Source organism: Callospermophilus lateralis, chromosome 16, assembly GCF_048772815.1.
Source record: "Callospermophilus lateralis isolate mCalLat2 chromosome 16, mCalLat2.hap1, whole genome shotgun sequence".
Lineage (NCBI taxonomy): Eukaryota > Metazoa > Chordata > Mammalia > Rodentia > Sciuridae > Callospermophilus > Callospermophilus lateralis.
The window spans coordinates 59,291,944-59,304,010 of NC_135320.1; the positions used below are offsets into that span (position 1 = coordinate 59,291,944).

At 30.4% G+C, this 12,067-nt stretch overlaps 1 protein-coding gene across 37 annotated transcripts in view; it reads left to right on the forward strand.

Annotated features, from left to right (window-relative positions):
• Positions 1 to 12,067, forward strand: part of Rims2 (regulating synaptic membrane exocytosis 2) — a 551,056-nt gene that overhangs the window by 255,353 nt on the left and 283,636 nt on the right. For all 37 annotated transcript variants that reach the window (XM_076836166.2, XM_076836176.2, XM_076836171.2 and 34 more), the window contains one exon: positions 6,048 to 6,970. In XM_076836166.2, the coding sequence (XP_076692281.2) occupies positions 6,048 to 6,970 (923 nt within the window). The remainder of the gene's footprint in view (positions 1 to 6,047; positions 6,971 to 12,067) is intronic.

Genomic DNA, 12,067 nt, shown 5'->3' on the forward strand with positions numbered 1-12,067 from the left:
GCTAATCTTCTGAGGCTGACTTTGAATTCAAGATCCTCCTGCCTCAGCTGCCTAAGCCACTGGGATTACAAGCATGTGCCACCATGCCCATATTGCCTTTAATTTTTATTGCCTTTCTTTTTGAAGAATCTACAAGACTTTGTTAGGAATCTCAGAGGTGAAAAAACAAGTCTTTTTCTCTCCACTTCCCCCATAGTCTTTGCAAAACCTATACTTAATTGTAGAAGGAAAATTTGTAGATGATTTCTGTACAAATAATTGAATGGTACAAGCACATATTCCTAGACTCTTATTGAAACTTGATATTTGGGAGACCAAAAAATAGCATAGTACTTTCATGTCTGTCCTCACACCTTAAACATTGGCCCTTTCTCAGTTTTATGTAAGTTAATTTGGAATCACTTAAATGTAGTTCTCAGAGGAGTAATATTAACATTAAGGTAATTGGCTTTTGATAGGGAGAAATCTGTCCTGTTTTCTTCTTTTAAAAATGACTGAAATGTCTAGGGCCATACCACCCCAAACTCATTCATCTCTTCTCAATGACTAGGAGTGGTGAAATGCTAAGTGATAAATTAAAATAAACAAAACTTCATTTAAACTAAGTGTCAACTGATGTGATTCTGCAAGCTGTATTTGGGGTAAAAATGGAAATGCATAACTCACTTGAAGCAAATGTATGAAAGATGAAAAAAATAAAAATAAAAAAAATTATAAAAAAAATTTTAAAAAAATAAATAAATAATGTGCCTTGAATTAAAAAAAAAAAAAAAAAACTAAGTGTCTAACCAACTTCTTAGTTCATGGAACACATTATTTATATTAAATTTCCACAGAAATGTTGCTTTTCCTTTAGGGAAATATTGTCTTTTTACTAAAAATTAAGAAATTTATTATTGAATAATTACCAAACAGAATAGGCCTGTTAAACTGTCACCACCTTGTTTGTATTATCACTATACATTTTATGGCAAAAGCTGAGCAGCAGTATTATAAATAACATACACAATGAATTCTGTCATTTAAAAAATACTGTAATTTATTATGAAAAAGTGGTTTATAAATTTCTAAAGCTGCCAGTTTTAAGGATAGTGCCCAGAAATGCCTGGGATCTAGATTGCATTTGTGTTCAGTATTGTGAACATTAATCAGCTAAGTACCATAATCCTTCTTACAGGGTACATTCTTACTTGACCTCGAGCTATATACAGCCACATAGTAACAGCATTAAAGAATAACCCTTTTCTTAACAGGCCCATCACTAGAGGATTTTATGGCTTCTTCCTTGAATGATTGTTGTTTCATGTGTAACTTTTTAATAATTGAGTTTTGAAATAAAATGTTTGTAAACAAGTAGATACTTTTTCAAATCATCTGATCAAGGATGGCTCCTATGATTTTGCTAGGGCTAGAAGGATTAAATGAAAGCACAGCCTGGCACAATGTTGATGTATTTTTGTCAACACGATGCTTCATGCTCGACAGATGTGAATTGGTTGAACAAAAGGTAAAAATAAAAATTTTAAATATTAATTGTAATGGGTAAAAACTGATCTATTTTATGGTTTTTTTTGATAAATATAAATTGATTTTATATTTAAATGCTTTTTGTAGGAACTATAGGAATGCAATCTGTGTATTTCATATTTTATAGGAACATAAATTTCAAATTTTTGATGTACTGTGTTTTAACAGCTTTCAATTTTAGAATATGATTGCAGTATTATGTTTAAACTATATGGTTAAAATTCGGTAATTTTATTAATGAAATGTTATTTTCATTTATTTGGCATTATCCATGCTTTCTAAAGCTTTAATGAAGATTTTTTAAAAAATTATTGATTTCTCAAGTGTACCTTATATCCTTTTATTTATAATATGACAATTTTTAATGATCTATAGTAATAGAGGTTATGAGCAAGAGATTTTCATATAGGTAGTGCTTAATCAAAATAATATAAAATTTGAATTTGCAGAACTCAGTAATATTGAAATTCTTTACTTTTAAACTCATTGCAATTCTTTAAAATTACATGTATCTTAAAAAGTTAAAAGTATCTGCATATTAAAAACCAAAGTTTTCATGTAATCTTTAACTGTCTTTATAAATGTTTGCTATTTTGTATTTTCAGGGATTTGGTGGCTATTTTTTCTAATAACAGTATCAATTATAGTTAACACAAACCAAATTGGTTGGCAAATATTCTAAGTATTAAATTGGAAATTACATATAAATATGATGAATTCATATACAAAATATAAACTGAAAATACCTTAGGGAAATTAGGAAAATGATTTTAATTGGTAAAGAAATTTCATATTTGGAATTTTCCCATCAGTTTGTATGATTTTGGGACATGGAATTTTACAGCCTAATTGATAGGCTTTCTACTGAAATATTATGCAGAGTCAGAAAAATATGGAGCATCTGGTGTGTTATATAGCCAGAATATTTTGAAATAGATTAAATAGTCCATATGACAAAAAGTATAAGCAATGAATAGAAATGCTACTCATTAGAGTTTGGATGTTTAATATGTAATTTTCTTATTAACTGGTCCCAGTTAAGGTCATTATAATGTGTTAAAAGAAAATAGTTGTAATAATCCACATTTCAAAAAAGAGAAGTAAGGTGAATGTATGTCAGGTAAATATGAAGCAAGTATAAATATATAATGTTATTATATAAGAAAATAGGGTTTAATGGGATACATAGGAATGAAAATTAAGACACTATGTAGCATCACAAATACATTTTAGTCTAAAAAAAGCACAATTTTGGATTCTGTCTCTCACTTTCTTAGAAACAAATGGTGCATATTATGCTCATGTGTGGACATGTATACAAACGGTGTTGTATCCTTGAAGAAGTGATATAAAACAACACTCTAGATGAATTGCTCCATTGCTTTGAATTATGATTTGTGGGTGAAATACTGTTAACTGCCTTTATAAATCGTTAGAGTAATGTACAAATTATCATTTTTAAATTTATTAAATGTTTTTACCTGATAATAATAAATGCTAAGACTTATTTATAAAGGCCAGTAGCAACGATAGAGACTAGAGACACAGAACTTTAATTTTCATTGATTTTCTGTAGTTCCTGAAAATACTATAGGGTCTAAGAAACATAGAAGTTTTAAAATATAAAGAAGAACAATTGATACAGTTCATCAGAATTATTTTGACAGAATATTTTAATATTTTAGAGTGTTTGATGGCAGATAGTTTATTTTGGGTAATCTTACAATGAAATCTTGCCTGGCTTCAGATATAGTTTTAGTATACCATAAGGTATTATACTTAAAAGTATATTTTAAAAGATCTATGTCCATTTTAAATGACAGTGACTATAGTCATCCTAGGTTGAGATTTTAACCACTGTTCTATTTTTACTTAAATCCAGTACAAATCAGCATGTACAGTAAGATTCACATGCTTCAGGCAAATTTCATAATCTCTATGACACAGTGATTGCTGGATTTAATATGGAATTCAATTTTCCTAAGGTATAATTTTGGAAAATACATCTAATAGCTTGCCAGTGGCCAATTATTAATGAACTTTCTTTTGGAACTGAATTTTACAATAAGAAGTAAATCTTTCCTATTTATCAATAAAATAGAATCCTCTATTATTAAAAACTTATTATATTCACTTTATACATTCTTTCAAAAATTCATGCTATTTCCTAAGGTTAGGAATAAAGATTGTTTCTTTTTTTTCTTGATATTTCTATAACACTGAGTGCAATGTTAAATATGTTACTGGCAATTTTTTTTAACAGCTTTAAGATTTCCGATAGGCAAATTAACTGGATGAAGTTGTGTTAGCATATTATAAGATCATAGTCACTAAGAAATGGAGGAGGGCTTTAGAATCACTCAGCTTCTTAAGAACAAGTATGGTGTCTTACTCGTTTCTATGTCCCTAGTCTATATTTTAATGTGTTATTCATTGTTTACCTACTATATGCTTGTTAAAATCACATATGAAGGTGTATGTCCTGTATGTCAGGTAAATATGAAGCAATGTTTCTTCATTTTAAAGCACAGATTCCCTGAGATTAAATAGCTGTGTTGGTTCAAATAACTGGTTAATAATAACAGTAGGACTAAGAAATGCAAATTTCTTAACTCTAGTGTTCTTTTCATGATATTCTATTACTATGCAAGCCATTTGTAAAAAAAAAAAAAATGACCAAAGTAAAACAAATGGTGCATATTATGCTTATGTGTGCACAAGTGCCTGTATACAAACTATGTATCGTTACTACTATAATATTTATTTTTGGGGTCGTTTTGATCTTAAATTTTAAACTGTAAGAGTCTATAGTTTTATGTAGCAATTGTAACCTAATTTTTTAAAATTAAATTCTATGTGTTTTATATGTAATTATTCATGTAAATCATATCCACTTGCTTAATTATAAAAAAAATTAGGGTACTGGCTAGTTCCTTCATTTATTACAATTCCTTTTCCTTTAAGGTTCCATAATAATCTGTCATGGCTTTGCATTTATGTGAGATTTGAAAGGTGGAATAAATAAATGTTATTGTCAAACAGTAGTTTTTGGTAGGCAGATAGACAGAATGCAAAATCTTAGAGGCTTCTAGGGGAGCTCCAGTTAAGTGGCCACCACACAGTAGGCCACTGAGATCATTGGGGGAAAATTTCCAAAGTCTTTAGAGATATCAGCAAATTTCTAAGGTCCATATTGTGGACCCTTATTTTGGATCCCTTGTGATTAATTTCCCTGACCTTCATTCTTCTAGCCCATTCAATCTTCATGTAGCTCTGATTCCTGTATTAAAACCTTTCTTACTGGAAAAACCAGTTTTCACTAATGAACCTTTATGGATAAAAAAATTGGCAGACTGTATTTCAGATATGAGGGAAAGGGGATTCAGTAGCAAAAGGAAGACTTTAAAAGAGAGTGTTGATTTTGCTAGGTTGAGTCATTCCACTCTATTCTTTTTGTAATCTTGCTTTTAGACCCTGCCCACCCCACCAAAGTCAAACTGACAATCAAGTTGTTGAATCTTGGTCATCAATCTGGCCCTACTCTGACATTTTTTTGTTGTTGTTTATGTCCAAGAAAAATCCTCACAACAGTTTTTCTAAACTTTTTGTCTCATTTTCAGGACTCCAATCCCATTGTTTCACATAGCTAGTTGTAGATATTATCTGAATTCATACTAGAGAAGAGGACAGTGTGAATATTTTGTTGAAGAATACCATGCATCATTGTATTATTAACTATATGTAGGTTATACCAATGTTAGAGAGACATATTGGAAACAGTAAAAATTCTCTTCCTTTGAGACTATAAAGGAATATGAAGGTCATATATGAAGATGAAGTAGAGAAGTATCACTAAGCAGGCATTAATCTTATTGAAGATGAAATAAACATTAATCTTATTGAAGATGAAGTAAATTTCTGAATCCTAGGGTTTTTTTGATGAATAATTGTTGGTGTTTATTTAAATTACTTATCTCAAAAAAGAGATGGAAACATAATGTTATGATGAAAATTTAGATTAACCAATAATAGGAGTGATATAGGTGATGAATGAAAAATGAATTTTAAGAACTAGCATTTAATGTTAGAAAGTATCATCTCTGGAGGCAAGTCAGTTTGACTTCGTTACATTTCCAGATGAAAGTGACAGAATAGAGAGAATGGAAGGAATGTTTTTCTAAGCTGTTGATAATTAGGGGATAGCTAATGTGTAGCAAGACAAGCAAAGAAGTTAAAATAAATACTGTTTTACAGCAGTAGAATAGGAGATTGATTATCTAATTTCAGAACATAGTATATTTCATATTTTTTTGTCATTTAATAATCACAACAAAATATCTTTGAATGACCTATTTGAACTGAATCAAATTAATCTTACTAAAACTTATTTTGGTATATTTTTAAAATGAAAAAAAAAGGGTCAAAAGATTAATTTGAATTTATCCATCAACTTGGCAGTGAATCAGTAAAATATAAAATTGTTTAACTATTTTCTTCTAATTGGACTTTTGGCTACTTAGGAAAAGAAGTCCATCGGTGTCCAGAGATCAGAATAGAAGATACGACCAAAGGGAAGAAAGAGAAGAATATTCACAGTATGCTCCTTCAGACAGCGCAATGCCCAGATCTCCATCAGACTATGCTGATAGACGATCTCAACTTGAACCTCAGTTTTATGAAGAATCTGATCATTTAAATTATAGGGACTCCAACAGGAGAAGTCATAGGCATTCCAAAGAATATATAGTAGATGATGAGGATGTGGACAGCAGAGATGAATATGAAAGACAAAGGAGAGAGGAGGAGTACCAGGCCCGCTACAGAAGCGATCCAAATTTGGCCCGTTATCCAGTAAAGCCACAGCCCTATGAAGAACAAATGCGTATCCATGCTGAAGTGTCCCGAGCACGGCATGAGAGAAGGCATAGTGATGTTTCTTTGGCAAATGCTGAACTAGAAGATTCCAGGATTTCTTTACTAAGGATGGATCGACCATCAAGGCAAAGATCTGTATCTGAACGTAGAGCTGCAATGGAAAATCAGCGATCTTATTCAATGGAAAGAACTCGAGAAGCTCAGGGACAAAGTTCTTACCCACAAAGGACCACAAACCATAGTCCTCCTACCCCTCGGAGGAGTCCAATACCCATTGATAGACCAGACATGAGGCGTACTGACTCACTAAGGAAACAACACTTAGATCCCAGCTCTGCTGTGAGGAAAACAAAACGGGAAAAAATGGAAACTATGTTGAGGAATGATTCTCTCAGTTCAGACCAGTCAGAGTCAGTGAGACCACCACCACCAAAGCCTCATAAATCAAAGAAAGGTGGGAAAATGCGCCAGATTTCATTGAGCAGTTCTGAGGAAGAGTTGGCTTCCACACCTGAATATACAAGTTGTGATGATGTTGAGATAGAAAGTGAGAGTGTAAGTGAAAAAGGTAAGCTCTCTAATCACATTTCCCTGTAATTGCTCACACAAAAGAGTTTTCTTTTCAGATTGTATTTTGGAATAAACACTTAATAGTTAGATATTCTTCCCTTTATATCAAGTCTTTTAGTGGTGTTGGTCATGTGAAGAAAATCTCAGGTTATAAAAAGTGAGTATCTTCTATGTTCACGTATATTCTATGTTCATGTATAAGAAAAACGTCTGTTTTGTTAAAACCCCTGTCCTGCTTTGTTTCCGGAAGTTTTCTTGCATCACTTGATGGCATATTTTAAAAATAACTATTAGCTGTTGTTTAAAAATAACATTTTTTGTGTGTCTATAAAAGTAACACTGTGTTCACTATAAAATATTGAAAACTTTTCTGAAAATGTAAAGAATAAAATTCAAGTTATTCATGTTTTTTTCTTCCAGATACAACCATTGTTAAACTTTTGTTATATTTTCTTTCTTGTTTTCCTATGCATGTATAGTTTATATGTTTATAAAATTGGTATCATACTGTGTATAATTTTTTATCCTGAGTTTTTTCAATTGATATCCTTTTCTTCAAACTATTAGATAGTCTTTAGAAATCTGTTTTAAATGACTGCACTAATGCTTGTTCTTAAGAATGTATCAAATCTAAATATTGGCAGTTGCTTCCAAATGCTAGTATAAATAATGTTACAATGGTTATTTCCATATATATATATATATATATATATATATATATATATATATATATCTTCATTTCTGAGTATTTAAAACTATATGTATTTGGACTTTGGATTTTTAAAAATCTTTAATTCAGATTTCTAGATTGCTTTCCAGAAAAGTTGCAATATTCTCTACTGCCATCAGATATACTTATGTTTTTACTCTGAATGCAGCAGATCTTTTTAAACTAAATAGGCCACAAAAATGCTCTTTATTAGCAGAATGGAATTCATTTACCTTAATTTAAATTTAATTGTGAGGTTGAATGTTTTAATATGCTTATTGGTGTTTGATATCTTCTATGAATCATCTTTTCATTCCTTTATTCCTTTGGTCCTTCTTCTTATTGGGTATTAACTAATTTTTCTTATTGACTTTTAAGAACTTTTATATATTAGAATTTTACCTCATCTGAGTTATTTTTTTTTTCCAAATTTACTTCCCACTTCAATGTTTATCTGCTAATTTTCTTTGGTTATTTGCAAATATTGAATTTAGTATAGCTAAACCTTTGTATACTTGTTGATTTTTTTCTCATTATTTTCATCTTTAGAATTCTTTATTCTTCCCCAAATCAGTTAAATATTTATGTGTATATTTTGCCAACTTTTTTTTTAAACATTTACTTTTTAATCTTTCTGGATTTATTTTGGTTTGTGACATGATAACCACCAGATTGGTGAGTATCTAACACAAATTGCTTGTACCAATCCCTGCCTCATCCTCCCCCAACTTTATCATAATATTTGGTCAGTAGCCCACTTCTTATTTGTAAGAATGAGGAAGAATCAAATGGAATTCAGGAAGGCAGATAGATATGATATTAATATAGTATTTTTATGCCATATCAAAACTAATTAGAAAAAACAAGAGTAGTTCTCATTCTGAACTAAAAACAGAAAATCAATTTTAAAAATAATTAACAAGAAATGAGGGGACCTGTGGGAAGAACCATAAAGTTTTATTGGATAACATAAAGGAAGATGTGAGTAGAGAAGTTCATTTTATGTTCCTAATTAGGAAAACTAAAAACTAGGAAGATACATACCAAATAATCTTTTGGGGTTAATAACATTCTAGCATTGATTTCATTTGGACCCTTGGGGGTATCTTACTTTCTAAAGTTTATATGGAAGGAAAAACACTGGTAAGAATAGCTAAGAATAGTCAGGAAGAACTCACTTGACCAGATTTTAATAGAATGACAATAATTGAAAGTGTGTTATTGATAGAAAATTCAGCAGATCAGTGAAATTTTAGTATAGAATATTAAAAACTAATAAAATGATAAAAATATAAAAGATGCCACAATTCAAGGAGGAGATAGTTATACAACCAATAGACTGAGAAAAATGTACATGAAATTGAAGAAATCAAATTATAAACTTATTGTACACTTCTTGCATTAAAATGATGTTATAAAAATTTGTGTCTTGAAATATAAATATCTCAAAAACTGGTAGATGTTAGTTTTATGGAGTATATAGGAATTTTATTTTCCATATACTGCAATATTTCCTTAAGTAAACTTAATAATTTTTAATTTGATCATTTTTCATGTTTTTAGAGTGGTAGATACTAATTGATTAAAAAAAAGATAATTTTGTTATTTCTGATGGGTTGGGTTTGATTCCTTCTGGTAGTATTTTATTATAATTTGCTAAAACTAATACTTTTATTTTACTAAGTAAAAATGTATAAATGATGCAGAGATGTATTAATACAGTGCTTGAAAAAATTTTATGTGTGGTAGCCTTTTAAATATTTATACTTTGTTTTAGGATTCTGAACTGTCCACTTATAAAAATCTCACAAAAATTCATACATAAAGAGTTATGTATGAATTATGTTCAAATCCTATGTGATACTAAAAAACTGAGACATTTATCAAGTAGGGAAACATGCCACTTACATCTGTGTTCTCCCCTAATTTGAGCTTCAAGGAGACACTCTTGGAGATAGTCGTCCTCTTTCTCATCTATCTAATAATTTGTTTCTCAGTGTATAATTTCTGCTAATGTGTATTTTCTAGGTATAGGTATGATTTTCACATTTGAAAGAAGGAACCTGAATAAGAGTAATCTTTTCATATTCAATATTTCTCCAATAGTAGAATTCAGTGAGGAGAAATTGCAGCTGTTAAGAGACTGGAAATTATGGGAAAGAAAATAATGTATGTCATATCTAGACTTTTCATCATTATAATAGCATTTTAAATTATTTGTGGAAAAAGTATCAGTCTGATTTGAGAATAAGCTACTTTTAATATCTAACATTGTTATTCATAGGCAAATTGGGATTTAACTAATGTTTAACATTTCTTCTGAATAATTAAGGAATTTCATTTGTACCATTCAAACACATTTTTTTCCTTGTTTATTTATATGTGGAAGCATCATTCTGATGAGGACAAGCCTACTTTTGAAAGATAATTGTCCTTTTGTTTTGTTATCCCTAGGCTAGATAACTACAAAGAAAGTGTTCTAACACTCAGATATCTTTTTCATTATCTTTACTTTTTTGTTCCATTTCATTTTTTATGTATATTCTTAAAAATGGGCAGTGCAAATTTGGATCAAGTAATCTAATTTTAAAATATTTTTCAACTCTCTATAGATAGTACCAGTCAGTACTATCATTGCAGAAGGATTCTTTCGAGACCCTAGTATCTTATAGCTTCTGTTTACTACTTAGCAGGATCTTCTGTTCTTTAAATAATAAAATTCCATTGACAATCTGCAGCAAGCTTATAGATCACTTAACTTCAAACCTTCTTTCCTCTACTGTTCTTTTGGCTCATCTAATTTTTAGTTTCAGCTTCATTGGTGAATTGGTGGCTTTGGCTCTTTTATTATACATGTCATTTTGGATGTATTTCATTATTTTAAATATACATATTTCACTCATATTTGAAATCAGTGTCATTTTGCTTAGTATATTCTGATAAATTATGCTGATAGTTACAGTCCATGAATGATTTGGCCATTATTTGTGTAAGAGTAACAGGGGTATGTAATAGGAAGTTTTGGAATCTAAGAAATCAAATCCTGGGTGTGTTATTCTCTCAAAGCATTTTAACTACTCTCTGTTTCCTTACCTATAAATCTGTAAATCAGAATAGCCTTGTTAGTTTTTGATAATTGTAGGGACCAAATGAGCCACTCTCTCTCTCTTTTTTTCTACACATACTCACATGTACATGTTAAGTATCAGGCATTTACATCATGTTTTACATTATTTATTTAACATTTTGTAACAGTCAAGACTTTATTAGACAACTGTAAAGAAATTTGGATGGAAAAATATAATTTTGGTCATGTGGACTGTGGTTTTCTCCTCTTTCAGAATCTGCCCCATGTTGAACCTCCTATTTCCAGGCTAAGAAGAATATACCTTTTAACTTGTTGAAGTATAATTTTGAGATGTAATGCAATGTCTCACTAAAAACTAAGCATCTATTTACTTGTTGTCTGACAAGTACTTTTTTAGGGTCTCTTATTTACAAAGTGTGGGATTAGATACAGTGGAGAATGTACAGATGAATAACACATTCATTCTACCCTCAAAAAATTGAAAGATTAAAATAATAGTAATATAAGGTGATTATACTGTAGGAATTATATGACTTTAGAAGAAAAAAGACATTTGTTATATCCACTGATATTTTGGGAACTATATGTCTTGAAACACTTATCTTTCAACAATGTGATGGAATTCCTTTTCACATTGGTAAAATAATCACTTCTCTATACTTTGTGTTGGTTTAGGAAATGACAAACTGTGATCTTTCTCTCCCGCTGCTCTCTCTATTTTTGCTTTGAGGGTTATAGAAGGAGATAAGGTTTAGATTGCTGATGTCATATTATCTTTGAATTTGAATATTAGATGTGCTTCTCAAATTTTAAAATGTTTTTCATAAAAACATAAAAAAGCTTTATAATTTACTATTGACTTTATAATTTTGTTTATGATTTCCTTATTGAATGATCCTTAGTGCTGTTGAAATTGGAGTTGGATAATTGTTTTGTGAGGCTGTCTTGTGCATTGTAGGGTGTTTAGCAGCATACCTACTAGGTAACCAGGAGCACTCCATTTCCAGTTGTTATTTAACTCCCGTGGGGCAGAGCCCCTGACCCTGACCCCATCTACAATCTCTACCCTCTCCACTTGTCCTTCTCCCCTCTTTGCTCTCAGAACCAATTAAAAAAAATTTTTTAAAGTGTGAACTAAAATATAATAGAAAATATCAGAGAAATACTTAGTAAGGATAATATATATATACAAACACATACACTGTATAGTCTTACAGTGTAAAACATGCAGTTAGCTCTGGGTGTCTGCACAGTGCAGTGTGTGTGTGTGTGAGTGTGTGTGTGTGTGTATGTGTGTG